At 38.5% G+C, this 17,644-nt stretch overlaps 1 protein-coding gene across 3 annotated transcripts in view; it reads left to right on the top strand.

Moving 5' to 3' along the window:
* Window positions 1–17,644, top strand: part of LOC142337082 (uncharacterized) — a 65,449-nt gene that overhangs the window by 34,743 nt on the left and 13,062 nt on the right. For all 3 annotated transcript variants that reach the window (XM_075386150.1, XM_075386149.1, XM_075386152.1), the window contains 2 exons: window positions 4,771–4,929; window positions 6,016–6,167. In XM_075386150.1, coding sequence (XP_075242265.1) covers window positions 4,771–4,929; window positions 6,016–6,167 — 311 coding nt within the window. The remainder of the gene's footprint in view (window positions 1–4,770; window positions 4,930–6,015; window positions 6,168–17,644) is intronic.

Below are 17,644 nucleotides of genomic sequence, written 5' to 3'. Positions count from 1 at the left end.
GGGCTGCACTAGGCTTCCAATAGGGGTAAATTGGTGTAAAAGTGAGGGGATAAAAGACAAATTAGCCCCCCACTCTTACATCTTTTGGTCTGTCAAGAAGGGTAAAATTATGAAAGAGCTCGGGGGTAATGGAGAAATTACCCCCGAACTCTTACATCGTTTTGTGTGATGTATCCCCGGTTTGAGGACATGACTATTTTCTATGATATTTAAATCACACACACACACACACGCACTGTAGAATGATGTTAATGTTCGGGGGTAAATTCTCCATTATCCCCGAACTCCCAATGCAGCCCCAATCTTACATCATTCTACCCCCTCAATCTTACTTTGTTTTATCCCCCACATTTGAAGACTGCCAGTCTCGAACCCACAACCTCTGTACCCTCAGCTGGTTCACCTTAACGTCCAGACCATCAATGCTTGTCCATCCTGACGGTCTACATGTATGAATAATACTTGTTAGAAATACCCCCTCTGAACAAATTACACCCTCAACCCTACATCTTTTTACCCCCTCAGAGCAAATTACCCCCAAACTCTTACAACGTTTTACCCCTCCCAGGCAGCCAGCTCTTAGCTCATTTTAGCCCAAATTTACATCACTTTATCACCTCAGAATTAATTACCCCCGAACTCTCACACCATTTTAACCACCTTGGCATTCAGGCTCTTATCACATTTTGCCCCCTCTGAGAAAATCACCCCCAATTCTTACCACTTTACACCCTTGGCAGCTCAAAATTCACTTCATTTTACCCCCTCTGAAAAAACTACCCCTCAATCTTACACCAATTAACGCCCCTTGGCAGCTCAACTCTTAATTCATTTTACGCCCTCTGAACAACCTCAGGGGGTAATTCCTCAAAACTTCTCCCATTGCATCCCATTGCTGCCCACTATTTCATGGCAATTTTGGTCAGGGGTAATTCCTCAAAAGTCCTGCAATTGCAGCCTATTGAAGCCCACTCATACATTGCAATTTTAGCCAGTGGGGTAATTCCTCAAAAGTCCTCCCACTGCAGTCCATTGCAGCCCACTCTTACATGGCAATTTTAGTCAAGGGATAATTCCTCAAAAGTCCTCCCATTGCAGCCTATTGCAGGCCACTTTAGTCAGGAGACGTAATTGCTTAAAAGTCCTCCCATTGCAGCTAGTTCACCTTTACGTCCAGAACATCAATGCTTGTCCAACTCTTGGTCTATATATACGAATAATAATTGTTAGAACTGACCCTCTGAATAAATTACCCCCTCACTCTTACATCTTCTCACCCCCTCAGAGCAAGTTACCCCCAACTATTACAGCGATTTACCCCTCCCAGGCAGCCCAGCTCTTAGATCGTTTTAGCCTTTTTCAACAAATCACCCCCAACTCTTACACTACTTTACCCCCATTTGCGGATGAAAACTTACTTCTTTTTACCCCCTCTGAACAAACTGCCTCCTCATTCTTACATTATTATACCCCCTGGGCAGCTCATCTCTTAATTCAATTTACCCTCTCTGAACAACCCGAGGGGGGAGGGAATTCCTCAAAGCTCCTCCCGTTGCAGGCCATTGAAAACCACTCTTACATGGCAATTGTAACCAGGGGGGTAATTCTTTAAAAGTCCTCCCATTGCAGCCCATTGCTGCGCACTCTTAGATGGCAATTTTTGTCGGTCGGGGGGGTTAATTCCTGAGAAGTCCTACCATTGCGGCCCATTGCAGCCCACTCCTACATTGCAATTTTAATCAGGGGGTTAATTCCTCAAAAATTCTCCGATTGCAGCTCATTGCAGCCCATTCTTATATAGCAATTTTAGTCAGGGGGTTAATTCTTCAATAGTCCTTCCATTGCAGCCCCAATCTTGCATCATTTTACCCCTCAGTCTTACATTTTTTTTAGCCCCCTTGTTGAAGACTGCCAGTCTTGAACCCACAACCTCTGTACCCTCAGTTGGTTTGCCTTAAACTCCAGACCATCAATGCGTTTCCATCTTGACGGTCTACATGTATGAATAATAATTGTTAGAATTACCTCCTCTGAACAAATTACACCCTCAATCCTACATCTTTTTACCCCCTCAGAGCAAATTACCCCCAAACTCCTACAACGTTTTACCCCTCCCAGGCAGCCCAGCTCTTAGCTCATTTTAGCCCAAATTTAACAAATTAACCCCAAAATCTTACATCTTTTTGGTCTGTCAAGGGGGGTAGAATGATGTAAAAATTTGAGGGTAATTTCTTCATTATCCCCGAAATCTTACATCATTTTACCCCACTTGACAGACCAAAAAGGTTTTGAGCCGCATTTTCGTAAAGAATTCTCCCAATGGAGCCCCAATCTTACATCATTTTACCCCCTCAATCTTACATTGTTTTAACCCCAATACTTGAAGACTGCCAGTCTTGAACCCAAAACCTCTGTAACCTCAGCTGGTTTGCTTACCTCCAGACCATCAATGCTTGTCAAACTCTTGACGGTCTAGATATATGATTAATAATTGTTTTAACTGCCCCCTCTCAACAAAATACCCCCTCACTTTTACATCATTTTATCCCCTCAGAACAAATTACCCCAAACTCTTGCAGCATTTTACCGCCCTTGGCAGCCCAGCTCTTGGCTCATTTTACGCCCTCTGAACAAATCACCCCCAACTCTTACAACACTTAACCCCCCCCCCCTGGCAGCTCAAGACATACTTCATTTTACCCCCTCTGAACAAACTTCCCCCTCAATCTTACATCATTTTAATCCCTTGGCAGCCCAGCTCTTAGCTCATTTTACCCCCTCTGAACAAATCACCCCCAACTCTTACACCACTTCACACCCCTTGGCAGCTCATAACTTACTTCATTTTACCCCCTCTGAACAAACTACCCCCTCAATCTTACACCAATTTACCCCCCTTGGCAGCTCAACTCATAATTCTTTTTACCCCCTCTGAACAACCTCGGGGGGGGGGGGGGGCTAATTCCTCTAAACTCATTCCACTGCAGTCCGTTGCAGCCCACTTTTGCATAACAATTTTAGTCAGGGGGCAACTCTCCAAATATCTTCTTACAAGACAATCTTAGTCAGGGGGTGTTTGCTCAAAATCCCTCCCATTGCAGCCCCTTGCTGCGCACTTTTACAAGGCAATTTTAGTCAGTGGAGATAATTCCTCAAAAGGCCTCCCATTGCAGCCCATTGGAGCCCACTCTTACATGGCAATTTAAGTCGGGGGGGGGGGGTAATACCTCAAAAGTCCTCCCATTGAAGCCCATTGGAGCCCACTGGTACATGGCAATTTTAGTCGGGGGGGGGGGGGGGAGGTAATTCCTCAAAAGTTCTCCCATTGCAATTTAAGTCAGGGGGTGATTCCTGAAAAGTCCTCCCATTGCAGCCCCTTGCAGCCCTCTCTTACATGGCAATTTTAGTTAGGGGGAGGCGTAATTCCTCAAATGTCCTCCCATTGCAGCGCATTACAGCCCACTCTTACATGGCAATTTTAGTCAGGGGGAGGCGTAATTCCTCAAAAGTCCTCCTATTGCAGCGCATTGCAGCCCACCCTGGTTGAGAAAAAATGCAAAAATATGTAAGATAAGCGGTGATAAGTTAGTTTTTTCACCGCAAATTTCTCACATAATTTTGCGGTGAAATGCGGTGAATGCGGTGAAATAATGTAAGTTCACCGCTAGACTAAGCGGTGATCTTAGAAAAATTTACCACAATTCACCGCTAAAATATGTAATTTCACCGCCCTTACAAGGGGCCGAACATCTCACCTCCTGCATGTCATCCACTTCTTCTTCCACTGCGCCATCTCTCACTAAATTCTTTTATTTTTTGTTTGAATATAAATCGAATTCACTCTACTTTCTGCAAAACATGCGCGGGGAGTTTTTGTAAGATTTGTAATTTTTAGCGTTGAAATTACTTATTTTAGCGGTGAAATGTGGTGAATTTTTGTAAGTTCACCGCTTACTCTAGTGGTGAAATTACATAAATTCACCGCCTAGAAAAAAGTGTCAAAAAGATGTAAGATTAAGGGGTAGTTTTAGTGGGAAGGCAAATCTAACAATTCCTACCACACTCACCATTAATTTCACCGCATTCTTTGCTGATCTCAAACATCTTTAACAATCTTTTTCTAAGCGGTGAATTTATGTAAGTTCACCACTAAGTTGAGCGGTGAATTTATGTAATTTCACCGCATTCACCGCTTATCTTACATAATTTGGACACTTTTTTTGAAGCGGTGAATTTATGTAATTTCACCGCTAAATTCAGCGGTGAAATTATTTACTTTCAGCGCTACCAGGCGATAAAGTTATTTTTCACCGCATTCGCCGCCTGATTTATGTAATTTCACCGCATTCACCGCTTATCTTACAAAAATTTCCGCATTAACCGCTTATCTTACATAATTTTGCGTTGAATGGCGGTGACACCTCGACCCGGGCACTCTTATATTGCAATTTTAGACAGGGGGTAATTTCTCAAAAGTCCTCCGATTGCAGCGCAACTCTTACATCATTTTACCCCCTCTGAGCAAAATACACCCACACTCTTGCATCAATTTACCCCCAAAGACAAATTACCCCCCCCCCCCACTCTTACAACAAAATGGGAGGATTATAGGGAGGAAATTCGACCCGGGATAAAATAATTGAGCCTTGATTTGGTTCACTTAATATGGGTAGAAAGCGCAGCTCCAATATATGGATAGTCTTATTCCGGGTGAATTTCAAATACTTTCTGACCCAATTTAGTTCCCAATCACTTAGCTATTGTTTACAGAGGTTCCAAAGAAGCAGGGCAATCAAGAACAAGATGACATTGGGAAGAAAGAATCTGGGGAACCGGGAGAGGATGGGGAAGCAGTGGGGGAGCTTGTTGAGTGGGAGGACAAGGAGAATGAAGGCACCACCACCAAGTCCCCACTCACCCCAAGTGCAGGCACGTTTACAACAAATTATAAATCCCAAAAAGCAATGCGCCAAATTAATTATAAGTTTGACACAATTCTTAACCCCATAATGTCATTTTACAGAAAGACTTTCGAGCCTTATTGTACGCAGAAAAACCTCAAAGTTTTCATTGATCAAGGTTTTACGAATGTCCCTAATTAACTACGTTTGTTGGACTAGCAGAAAGTTGAGTTTTTTCCCTGTTTTTGACGCGATTAAGATATTGGTAATCTAAATTTGATCAAAACATGTTTCCATTGTCACTAGCGCTAAATGCTTAATCCGATTATTGAGTACATGGATCAAAGCAAACAAATTTTATCATAGTTTCCTTATAATTGGTAGAAAGAGACCTTCGCTGTTATTGCTCAATCCAAAATAACCACTTTCCCAATGTATCCAAGGTAATTTTTGTACCCGGGGCGAGGATTTTTCCCCAAAAATAACAGAGAGTGTAAAGAGTGTAAAAATAAAAAAAAAATTACACCCCTATTTCTCCACTTAATTAACGGTGGAAGAGTGTAATTACTAGAGTGTATTTTAAAAAATAAAGGTGGAAGAAGGTAGCGAGGATCGATCCTCACTATGTCCAACAGGTTATTTTCGCTTTTTTCTTTAACCATTGCGCCCACTTCTGCAAAAATTTAACGTATCATTTTGGTTATAACGGTAATTTTATAAGAGTATAATTTTTTATTAGTCCACCCTAAATTACACTGTTTGCAAAGAGTGTAAAAAGAGTGGAGAAAAGAGTGTAAATACAGTGTATTTTTTTAAAATTACACTCTTACACTCTTTTCCCCGATAAATAGGAGTTGAATTTGCTTTACACTCTAATCCCAGCTAATTAGGGGTGGATTAAGGGTGAAACCTCGGACCGGGTACCAAATATTTACAAAATTTTTAAGCCTTGTGCAATTTAAATATGTTTTTGTTATTTTCAATTAACTATATCCTCTTCGTTATATAAATTTATATATAAAACATCCTCTTAGTGAAATTTTCTCATTTGTGAAAATTTTTGTAAATGACAACTTTGAGTCTAATTTTGGCAAAGTGTCATGTAAGCTTACAGGGAATAGTGAGGAGGTGGAGATAGAGGAGCAAAAAGAGGAGAGAGAGACTGGGAAGGAGAATGAGGAGAACTTGCAAACTGGCACACAATACCCCAATACTTCCTACAGTCCCTCACGGTCCAGAAAATACAGTCGCACACCGCCAAAATCGGTTTGACATAGTTTTCAACTGTAGAATTTGGTATTTTTGTCGTTAGAAGGATTCTAGCTGGGACTATCTAGCGTCCTGAACGCTATCAAAATTCCGAAAGCTTTATCCGTTGGTTCGGCTTGTTGATGGGAGTGTCCTGTGTTTTCCCCAAAAATGCTGAACTTTCAACTGTTTGAAAGCTCAACTCTGGATAATTGATTTCATAATCAATAAAAATAATACCAGCAACCAGTAAAGTTGTATCAAGTAACAATTTATTGAAAAATTCAACAAACGAAAGAAATTTTTCTATCAAAACTAACTAATGCTCCGCACTAATTTAAACCAATTCAGTAAATCTACCAACAAGTATCCAAAAATCAGTAAATTGACTACCTAGGCCAAACAACTCTAACAAATTCTGCTTCTCCGTAGCTCTGTTACCGGCCAGTAACAATTTCGGTTGACTCAGCACACTGCAACTGGGCAGCTATGTTCTTTCACAAAAAACTAAACAAAAAACTACAAATTTCTCTGATTGAGAACCAACTGCTCGGCTCGAGTCTTCTCTCTTTTTCTCTCTCTATTGATCTCCTTCTTAAGGGTATTCAATGTTATCAGTTTTTATCGGCAATAAGTATCGTGTCGTTTTGTTTCGGACATTTTAGTCATACTTATGCAAATGTCTGCTCAAGATGACCGGAGATCAGCCGACAACTTGGTTTGGTGATTTCAGGATTCAACAAAATCGTGTTTCATGCACAACAATATCTACGGAAGTATATGCATGCTGGTTTTTATTCCTTCTCAGTTCAGTTTTCCCAAAGTTCCCAAATTCTTTCCCAAGTTTGGTTTTGAATGACTTTTAAGAATTTCCCCCATGATAGAACAAAAAACAGGTGAAATTTAGATCTTTCTACTCTTTCCACTTGTAGAATTGATTACGCTAAAATTTTGAATACAAAGACACACCAAATTGATTTTTTCACGTTCGACTTAGGTTTTCAACACGCAAAGTGACTCTTGTAAAGTTGCTGCTTTTTTCACGAAAGTTCTTAAAACATTTATTACTTTTCTGATCGTTTGTCATAAAAAGTCAAAATGAGCAGCTCGTGGATACCTGTAAAAATTGCTGTTTTTCTCATTGCGCACATAATTGGTTCACAATCTTTCGGGAAGGACCAAGAAGTACCATTCCATTGTGGGGATGATGTAAGAAACTTTAACATGTCTTTTATCTTCAACAAATGAATTTCTCTCTGCTAAATTCCATTCGGACAACCCTTGCGTTATAGTGTGAATATTAATTAAGTCTCAAGAAGACATCTAACCAATGCTTTGTCATATCTTGAGCGTCAAATTACTTCGTAACTCGTTAATTCTTCCCAAAATCTGACTCTTGAGCTTTTTACAAAATGTCCACAAATTTAATGCTAACTTCCATTGAGAAAATTGATTCTCCCAACTATTAAAATTAATTAAATCTGTAGTAAAAGAATTTTTCCTAGCGTAGGTTTCAAATAGAAACTTTGAATCTCTCAAAATTTAGCCTGATATATTTGACCAGATTGACGCAATTTGAATATGAGAACTCCAACAATTATTTTACGTGTTTCCTAAGATCTATACATTATTCCTTCTGCATTCAGAAAACCAATTCTGAGTTATTACTCAAGCTAAATCTTTTTATTATTGCTTCCGAATTTCGATCTAAATAGGTCAAAAATAATGACAAACAATCCCTTTTCCAGTTCAATTTCTGTTTAGTATCAAAAACCTTTTGATCTGTTTAGTTTTGTTATGACACCAACACGTTTAGTCGTTCTACACAGAAACCTTAACTTTGTAGATTTACGCCGTGAACCCATCAGTTTTTAATGATCAAAAAAAAAATTTTCACCGGCCATGCTCGAAATGGAATTTTCGTGAATCTTCTCTTCTACAAACAGTTTGCTTTGCATTTCCCTCATTGACGTTTAACACTACAAATTATATCTCTTTCACTTTGTTTTTATGTTCCTGCTGCTGAGAACCGTTAAATACAAAGAAAAATTTTGACGATATGAAAAGCCAAAAATATTCAAGAAGACCTGAAAAGCAATATTTTCAATTTTCCTTTTTTTGTTTTTTTTTTCAAATAATTACCTATTAAACTTTAACTGAAAACACCAATGGAACCCCCATAACGTGCAGTTATATACAGAGTACACAGTGACAACTTTCCATAGCGATTGGTCTTCTCGAATTTCAATATTATAGTTTGGTTGAAGAGACCAGAACCAAATCTGCTATTGGTTTTGTCATTTTTTTCTGCTTTTCTCATATTGGATTCACTACTTGCAAATTCCTCCATTTTTCTTTATTTGTCTTTCTGATAACTTAATGACTCTGCAAAGCAAATTTTGCTGTTGTTTGTGTAATAAATTTGAGCACAATCTCATTCCAACGTCTCTGCTTGAATTTGACCCTCGTTTGTTTACAAAAACTAAAAAAATTAAAGATTAGCTTTAAAACTTAGCAAACTTCACACCAACTATTTGTTTTATTTGAGATCAATACCTATAGATATTTTAAAATGAAATATCTCCCTGCCACTTTACCCTATAAAGTTTACTGAAAAGAATCTGCTTTAACATTGCTCAAAAAAGACAATACGCAACAACATCTTTTAAAACAGTTGAAAATAATCATACCGAAGTTTTCTCATATATTCACTAGTAATTGTTAGGTCTATGCTCAGCGTAGTTGATTGTGGTAAAGTGTTGTGGTAAAGTATTGTTCTCAAAATACATACTAAAAACATAGCCGGAAGAATTCCGGAAACGACTCGAAGTGAAAATCCATTTAAACGCCATCCAACTACTCATCAAACAAAACGTGCCTTCACTAATTTATGATTATCTTGAAACAAAACCATGAAACAAAAAAGTAAAGACAATAAAATCAAATCTGTTCAAATATGATAAAAAATCGGATCAAATTTTGTTATAAATTGAGATTCCGAAAAAACTATCACTGCAAAAAAACTTCATCAAAACAACTAGTACTTACTAAAACCACTTATGTGAATTTTGAAAAAAATACTTAAGGCTAAATTAAGAAAAAGCTCTCAAAAACAACTTTCACTGAAAAACTGGAAAAAGTTATCAATTTTTTTTTAAAATTTCAAAAGCATATAAATCCAAAGAAAATTCCCATTAAACAAAAGGGTATCCAGTTGCTCGCAAAACAATAGGCAAGTCATAGTAGGCTACGAAACTTAACTAAAAACAGAAAAAAAAGAGAAACTGCAAAAAATTTAAAAAAATAGTTCCAATTTTCGCCATTTATTTGTCATATTTCTCAACAAAAAATATTTTTTACCCACAAAATTGTAACCAATTGTCACAATAAATTAGCTCAATTAGAAGGGGTTTCTTCAATACCCATTTGAGCCAGTAAAACAAAATAATCGTCAAAAGAAACGCTAAAATTAGCCCGAAAATCAGCAAAATACATTAAAATTCTCCGAATTATCATAAAATTCACATGAATTTCCAAAAACCTTCAAAGCACTACCGAAACCAGCCTAAAATTAAAACAAAATCATAGCCAAACCTCTTAACCAAAATAAATGAAAAAATGCTTTAAAATGCCGCACGTGAATAAAAAAATTTCGCTCGCTTAGAGAAAATTTTTTCACACATCAATTTCCCGCTCTCTCAAAAACAGCGGCATGGACAAAAACCACTCTCTTTTCGCTCCTCTCTTCATTTTTGTTCAGCGCCAAAATCACTCCAAATTTTTTCACGCGTTTCATTTCCCGCTTCAAAAATCACACCAATAAAATTGACTAAAAAAAAACATAGCCGGAAGAATTCCGGAAACGACTCGAAGTAGATATCTGACTATACTCACTAATCAGATTCATCTTCAGCATATTACCAATCGACAGACAGTGCAACCAATTCACAAAGAAAAGACTGGAGAACTGGAAACTTGACGAAGGACAAAATCAAAAAATAATAATCTCTAAAAATCCAAACAAAATTCTCTACAAAAAGATAACATTCAGCTTCCCATCCACAACACATAGAAATCAGTTAGTTATATATTTGGCTAGATCAATCGCCCAACTAGTACCTGCAGAGAAACGTTAATCAACAAACTAAAAAAAGAATAAGAAAAACTCTTTAACGAATTAGAGTTTTGTATAATTTGTTTGAATGAAAACTGCCCTGCTAAGCCTTCAAGTGCAAATTCATAGTATCGATGCCTAAAAAATGCTCCTTATTGAGAAAAAGTCACCAACAAAAGACATTGAATTAATTAGAAGAAATAGGCAAAAAAACTTAGAAAAATACAAAAAGGGGCCAAAATTAGCTCTGATTTACTCGATTTTCTTTAACAAAAACAACTCGAAACTAATATCAATCAAAATGAGAGACATCCAAAAGAGCTACAACAGCTGACTTTCACTATAAAACTCCTCAAATGCTATCAAAGGTTGAGGAAGAATATAAACGACATTTAAAACCAAATTGGACAAAAAAAACGAGAAAAAGTAAAGTGTTTTTTAAATTTTACAAGAAAAAATAAAGTTACTTTGAGCAAATAGAGCAATGAAATCCTCGCGAAATAATGGGCAAGTCATAACAAGCTAAAACAAATTGTCTATGATTGAATAAAAAAAGCAAAAAAACAGGAAATTAAAAAGTGGTAAAAAAATTCTCTATTTTTCTGTCATTTTTCTTCAGAAAAAAATGTTTTATACCAACAAAATTGTAATCAATTTGTATCCCTGATATTCCTTGAGTAACGAGCTTCTATGCAAATTGCACTTAAAGCAGTAAAACAAAACAAAAGGCCAAAATACATTAAATTTCGTCGAAAAATCAGCAAAACTGATCAAAAACCTCCAAACTTGCATAAAACTCAAATTAACTACTTTAAACCTTCAATTCTTATCAGAACGAGCCCAAATCCTTTACAATATCATAGTCAAACCTCATAAACAAGAAAATTGCAAAAAACTGCTGTTAAAAGCCGCACGTGAACAAAAAAAATTTGCTCGCTCAGAGAAAATTTTTTCACACCTCAATTTCTCGCTCTCTAGAAAACATCGATATGAACAAAAACCACTCTCTTGTCGCTCCACTCTTCATTTTGTTCAGCAACCACATCACTCCAAATTTTTTCGCGCGTGCCATTTCCCGCTTCAAAATTCACTCCAATAAAATTGATTAAAAAAAAGGACTTCTCCAATACTTCGAGTCGTAAAAAGCTAAAGTGCAATTAAGGTAGAAGTTTCCTTAGCGTTACCTTAACTTTCATTTTTGTAACGAGTCGTGTAGGAAAATACCCCTTTATAGTAATATCTGTCCTTAATTGAAGGCCAATTTAATTAAATTTCTGGGAACGAAGAGAAATTTGGTGGCAAATAATCCGAAAAAAGGTGAATAGAACATCGTCCGTAGTCTTTCGTGGTCATTAAATAGGAGATTTGGATCAAGACGACTTTTCGATATCTGATCACTGCTTAATTTTTTAAATTATACAACCAGCTAAAATGAGCTGAGATTCAATTAAAAATTTGAAAAATACTGGAAAAACTTAGCTCAGTAATTGGTAATAAACTCACTAGAAGAAATATTTCCGACAAATGCGCTAACCTTGTCGTCTAAAACTCGCTTGTCACTCTGAACTTTATAATGCTTACACGTTGTTGCTTTATATATTGAATGAATTGAATCTTCGAAAGAGTGTTTTGCACCTTTAATATGGTTACGGGCCGGCTATGATTCCCTGAAATTCATGCAGAAGACTAATTGTTGTGACAAACTTATTTAATTGAACATTTATGATAACACAATGCCGAGTACATTCTAATCGTAGAACTTTCTGAGTGGTAACTCAATCTATCTTTCCTCAAATAACCACCCACTTACTACAGCTACTGGTCGCCTGGTCACTATCTACTCGGTACAACTGTCATCATCCAAGATTTTCAGAGTGATATAATCTGTGAATATATAGAGTTTGTGAGATTGCGGCAAAATTTATCCGCGTCATCGACTGGTTGGTTGGCGGGAAAATAAATTTGATGCCGGCTGGTTTTGACTCTACTTATTAACGAACGCCACAAGAAGGGCACTCCCAGCTTTAGACATGCGTCAACTCCACCAGGTTGTAATATTGTTTGAATCAACCCATCAAATGCTATTGGAGGATGCATACAATTTTGGGAACTTGATAAGGCAGAGAAAAAAACTGTAAAACAGAAGCTTCAAATTTTCATTGTAATAAATTGATAAAACTTTAGACGGCAAGGAACCCAACCACTGATATATTTTGAAAAATTTTGGAGGGGGTAAAATTAAACCATATCTTGAAAAATATCAGTAAAAGGTCACCATTAACGCCCCACAAACAAAATTTTTGGAAAAAAAAAACGATTTTCAAAATTTTCGGAAGATTTGCTGAACGTTTGAAAAAATTGATATAGTCGGTTCGTATATCAAAAAAAACCTCTGATATAGAGAAAAATGTAATATTATGCTAAATTGTTCAATTTTGAAAAATTTTGGTCAATTTTAAGACAATCCAAAAAAACATAGAATATCAATATCGAATACTGAAAAACCATACTTTCAGGCATTAAAACCGTCCAGTTTACTGGATTACAATTCCGTATTCAAGAAATTGCAAAAAAATTGACCAAAAAAGAAAAAGTTTGAACAAAAGTATAAAACTCTGACAAATTTTTCAAAAAAATATTTTTCCTAACTAGAAGGTTCGTCGGTTGAGTGAAACTCAATATACACAGATAATTTGTGAACAATTCACAACCCCCGGCCTACATAAAAAATTGTCGAATGCCCAAAATTTTTTCTCGTCGCTCGTTTTTGTACCGTTTCGTCCGCGTCCTTTTTGTCCTTTCACTCTTCAATATTCCGTGTTCTGTTTTTTTTTCAAAAACGTCGCTCTCCAAAAAAATTCACTTTTTGTTTTCTTCGTCTACTTTTCCGCATTTCGATCTAGTATGTCATAAGTGATGAAGTATGTTTTCGACTTCGTTGAAGTATGTTGATTATGCCAGTATGCTAGTTTGTTGCTTTGGCCTTTTAGCTTTCAATGGTGTGACTTAGTTGATTTGCGAGATACGGTAGGATTGTCTTTTGAATTTTCAACTTTACTAAATTACTAGCTCCCCTGTTGTAGTATATTAATTTTGCTGCTGTATGTTTGTGTGTAACTGTATGATTGCTGGTTGGTTTGATCTTGTTGCCTTCTTGGGTGTAACTTAAGTTTATTCTCGAGTTACGGCTGGATTGTTTCTCGGCTTTTTGAACTGTCATAGTCCCCAATTACACATTTGTTGTTTATTCAATTTATCTGTTGCTTGTTTAATATTGTTAGTATGCTGATTGGTTGTTTTGGTTTGGGTATTGCTGGGGTGTGACTTAAGTTTACTCTGGAGTTACGGCTAGTAATTTTCTTGAACTTTTCATCCTTTTAGTATACTACTGCAATGCCGTAAATTTTTTTGTTGTTATATTAAGCCCCATAATGAATTATGCTAGCTTTTCTTGCAGTAGCTCCTCTCCTTCTTCCTAGGGTGTGACTTAAGTTTGTTTTGTAGTTACTGCTAGGTTGTTTGTTTGAAAATTTTGCTGAGGTTTGCTAACATAGTTCTTTCCAACATCCTTGCTCATTTCCTGCCCGTTCTTTCCCCACCGTACTGTTTTTGTTGCCTTGCGTTTTTCTCGCTCAACTTCCCGTCCGTCCCGCTTCCGTTCCGGTGCGCACTGCTCGCTCGACCTCTAGTCTGTCCCGTTTCCGTTGCGTCGCGCGTTGCTCGCTCGGCTTCCCGACCGTCACATTTCCGTTTCTTCGCCCGTTGATCGCTCGACTTCCCGTTTGTCCTTTGTCTCCCGCCGCACTGAGCGCATAGCGTTCAGCGCTCCACTTCTGTTTTTGTTGAGCACAGTGTGGTCCACAATCTTTTCTGCTATTTGGGTGGTTTGTTTCACAGACTGTCTACAGTGTGCTGTGTTTTGTTGTCTTTTGCGTTGGGTTTGTTTTGGGTGGATTCGGTTTGCTTGGAGTGTGAGTATAATATATAACCATGTCCAGTGGTAGTTTTGTTGATTTTTTGATCTGTCGTGATGTCTAATAGTCTTGATCAAAAAGTCAAGAAGTTGGACGCTGGGAGGTCAAAGCGTGAAGCTGAATTTCATGTTGTACATGAAGATAACCGTCACTGTATAAATAGTCAAAGTAGGCGAGTGAAAGTTGAACGCCTAGTAAGAAAATGCACTTGTTCTTTCATTAGAGTTTTATTTGGAGGCAATGACAACTAAGAACGACAAGATCCTCACTCCAGCACGAAACTCTATCAACTCTGCTGATGATAAAGTGAGTGAGTCTCTGGAACCAAGGTATTCCATTCGTTCTAGAATTTCCTCACTGATGGCCTCGTCAGAAACATCTAGTCAGCGTAATTGATAAAATGAGCCCCGAGAAAATTGAAAAACAATATGAGGCAGCCATTTGCCTCGCTAAACAGAAAAAGCAAATGGAATTAGATGAACTGGAGAAAAACAACAGGAAACGTTCGGCAGAGGCAACTCTTTAAGAGTTTAAATTGCTGGACGCCTTTTCTAAAAGTTGCCACTCTGAAACAACTGCAAGTGCTACGAGCTCAATGAGAAGCGAAAAGGCTGTCGTGGACTGGATCAAGACCTCAATTGCTTTAGGTTTTAACATAGAGGACAAAATTGGTGAACCAGAGGTTACGAATGACCCTCCAGAACGCCCTAGCCACAACAACGGCGAAAGAGTGGAAGATCAGAAAAGTGAAATTTCTAAGCATTCTATTCCATAAGAATTGTCGGGGCAATTATATTTTAAGCAATGAAATAGTGCAGCAACTCGACACTTACTATACCCCACCTGAGAACATTTGGCAGGTGCTAACAAACAATCGTTGTACCAGACACACCTACGGGCGCAAATGAGTCGAACAGGCCTATAAGGCATGGCGCTTCAAAATATAACTATCCATGAAACAGCACAAAATTAACCGCCTTCTGTAAACGCCGTAGGGGTTTCTTCACCACCCGTTTAACAGCCCGTTTCACCACACCCGTTCGCACCGCAAGTAAAGCAATATAATTTGTCCGAGTTTTGTTTACACATGCAAAACTTCAAATTTCACAATCCAGGGGAGCCGAAAAATCAAGTCTGCCTAAGAACAATTTGGCCCAGCGTATATGATCCCACAACAAATTAATTTTGTTCCCCGAGCCCCAAACGTCACTCTTCATCCCTTTCTGACAACGATTAACCGAGCTCCCGCAATAAATGAACCCTTGCACCCAAGCTCCCCATCAAGTCCAAACACACAACAGCAGAAGTGCGAACACACTAAACCTAATGCTCTTCCTATCCCGAACCCACTATTTGCACCAAATTTCACTGCTCCCAATTCACACGCCCCCTTGATTAATCAGCCTCCCTTCCACAACACTTTTAACAATAATAATAACCCAGTACACAAAGTAGTACGTTCCGTTACTGCTCCTGTCTCAAATATGCCCAATATTCCTTTTGGCCGTGAATAGTGTGCCTTCAAATGTGCAGGCACAAATCGCACCCTCAAACAATAATGTTCCGTTACAAACATATCAGAACTCAACCCTTTTCATTGATATGCAATCACAATCCGGCACACAACAGGAAAACCCAGATCGCAACTACTTGTAACGTGGTACCAGGTCTAACCACTGCGGTTTTCCAGCCGCCAAAACCTTATGTGGGGCCCACACCGTTGAGTTGGAGTGATCCGCAGATGTAGACAATGCACCATTGATTAAGGAATTGGTTGATGCCATAACAAGCAAGAAAAACCACCCCTCGCCCGAATGGAAAGTTGCTCATTATAATGGCGATCCATTACAATGCCACGAGTGGTGTGGTCAACTCAAAAACGCAATTGACTCGCAAACGCTAACTGATGGCGTTAACTTGACATATCTCAAAATGCTCGTCACTTGTAAAGCCAAGACTGCAATTACCGAATTTGCCTATTGTGATTTAAGGTATAAGGATGCACTAACGACTTTAGAACGTAAATTTGGCCAGCCACAGACGGTTGTAGGTGCAAACTTGAAAAAATTAAGCAATTTTCCGCCTCCTAAATTGCACAATAGTGATAACATTATTAGCTCTTCTGCAGCTAAAACCAGCCTCGTTGGGGTCTTCAAGTCACTATCATATGACGCTGACTTGAAAAACGCTTCCCTACTTAGCCAAGCGGTACAGAAGTTACCACCAAACATGAAGGAGTCGTCGTCGCTCTTTGCGGTTAAGAAGCACTGGTTTAAGCCTACCCTCCTTGACATTAACGATTGGCTCAAAAAGGCTGATGCCCACAATCTTATGAAACCAATCCCAACCAAGAAAAAATCTGAAGATAACAGCACTTCAGTAACCTAGACCAAAACAGCCTCAAAGTGTTTGCATCAAATTTGCAACAAGGGCAAACAAAGAAGCAAATGCCATCTTCTTCTACAAATACTTACTCTCGCTGCATTGTATGCAAAGGTAACGACCGGCTATGGGAGTGTCGAGTTTTCAAGGAAAAAATTCCAACCCAGAGAGCTAAGTTGGTGGCGGATAAAAAACTTTGCTTTTCGTGCTTACGCAACAAGCACGCACTCCGCCAGTGCCCTCAACCAAGAGCGTTTCGGGCAGAACGGTGTCATAGTTCGCATAACCTAATATTGCATGGAGCAGATGTGGTTTTCCCAACAAAACGGTCAACAAATCCCAATTCTATCTGGCAACACATGTCAAAGTAAAGCAACTACTAGTCAACAGCCGTCTAATAAGACTACAACGATGTCATCAGTTAAGGACGTTAACGGGCTCCTTCAGGTGACTGAATCGCAGTTGGTCAATTCGTTCGGTTTATATACCAAGGCTTTAATTATGTCTGATACCGCCTACACTAGGTCTTGGGTGGCCGATAGTCTAGATTTGCGCAATTAAACACTAAAGGTAACTGTCAAGGGTATTAATACCGAAGATGTAATTGATACTAGCATTGTTGAAGTTGATGTGAAACCAGGAGAACATCAGAATTTCGAACCATTTACCATCAACCCTTTCGTTAATGAGATTTTGATCGTCGGCTCAAATATAATTAATGTACAGCCGCTGCAAGAGACTTACCCACACTTAGCAGTGCCTGATTCCGTGACATATTCCGACTCGGAAAAGATGTCTATCATGCCATCCACCCGTTAGAATACTAATCTGCCGATGAGAAGCTTTCAACCGTTGCCGTACGCTTACCCATAGGTCGGGTCTTAAGCAGTCCGTTACCGTCAAGTTTGTGTTTACCCTCATCGTGCTTTAAAGTGAATATCGAACTTGACAATGAGTTAGCAAGTCGAGCAAAGTCATGCTACGACATTGAATCATTAGGGGCAAGCAAGCAGGTCGACCCACAA

Source organism: Convolutriloba macropyga, chromosome 3, assembly GCF_964194025.1.
Source record: "Convolutriloba macropyga chromosome 3, txConMacr16.3, whole genome shotgun sequence".
NCBI lineage: Eukaryota > Metazoa > Xenacoelomorpha > Acoela > Convolutidae > Convolutriloba > Convolutriloba macropyga.
The sequence above is the reverse complement of the archived record's forward strand: the minus strand, read 5'-3'. Positions and strand labels throughout refer to the sequence as shown.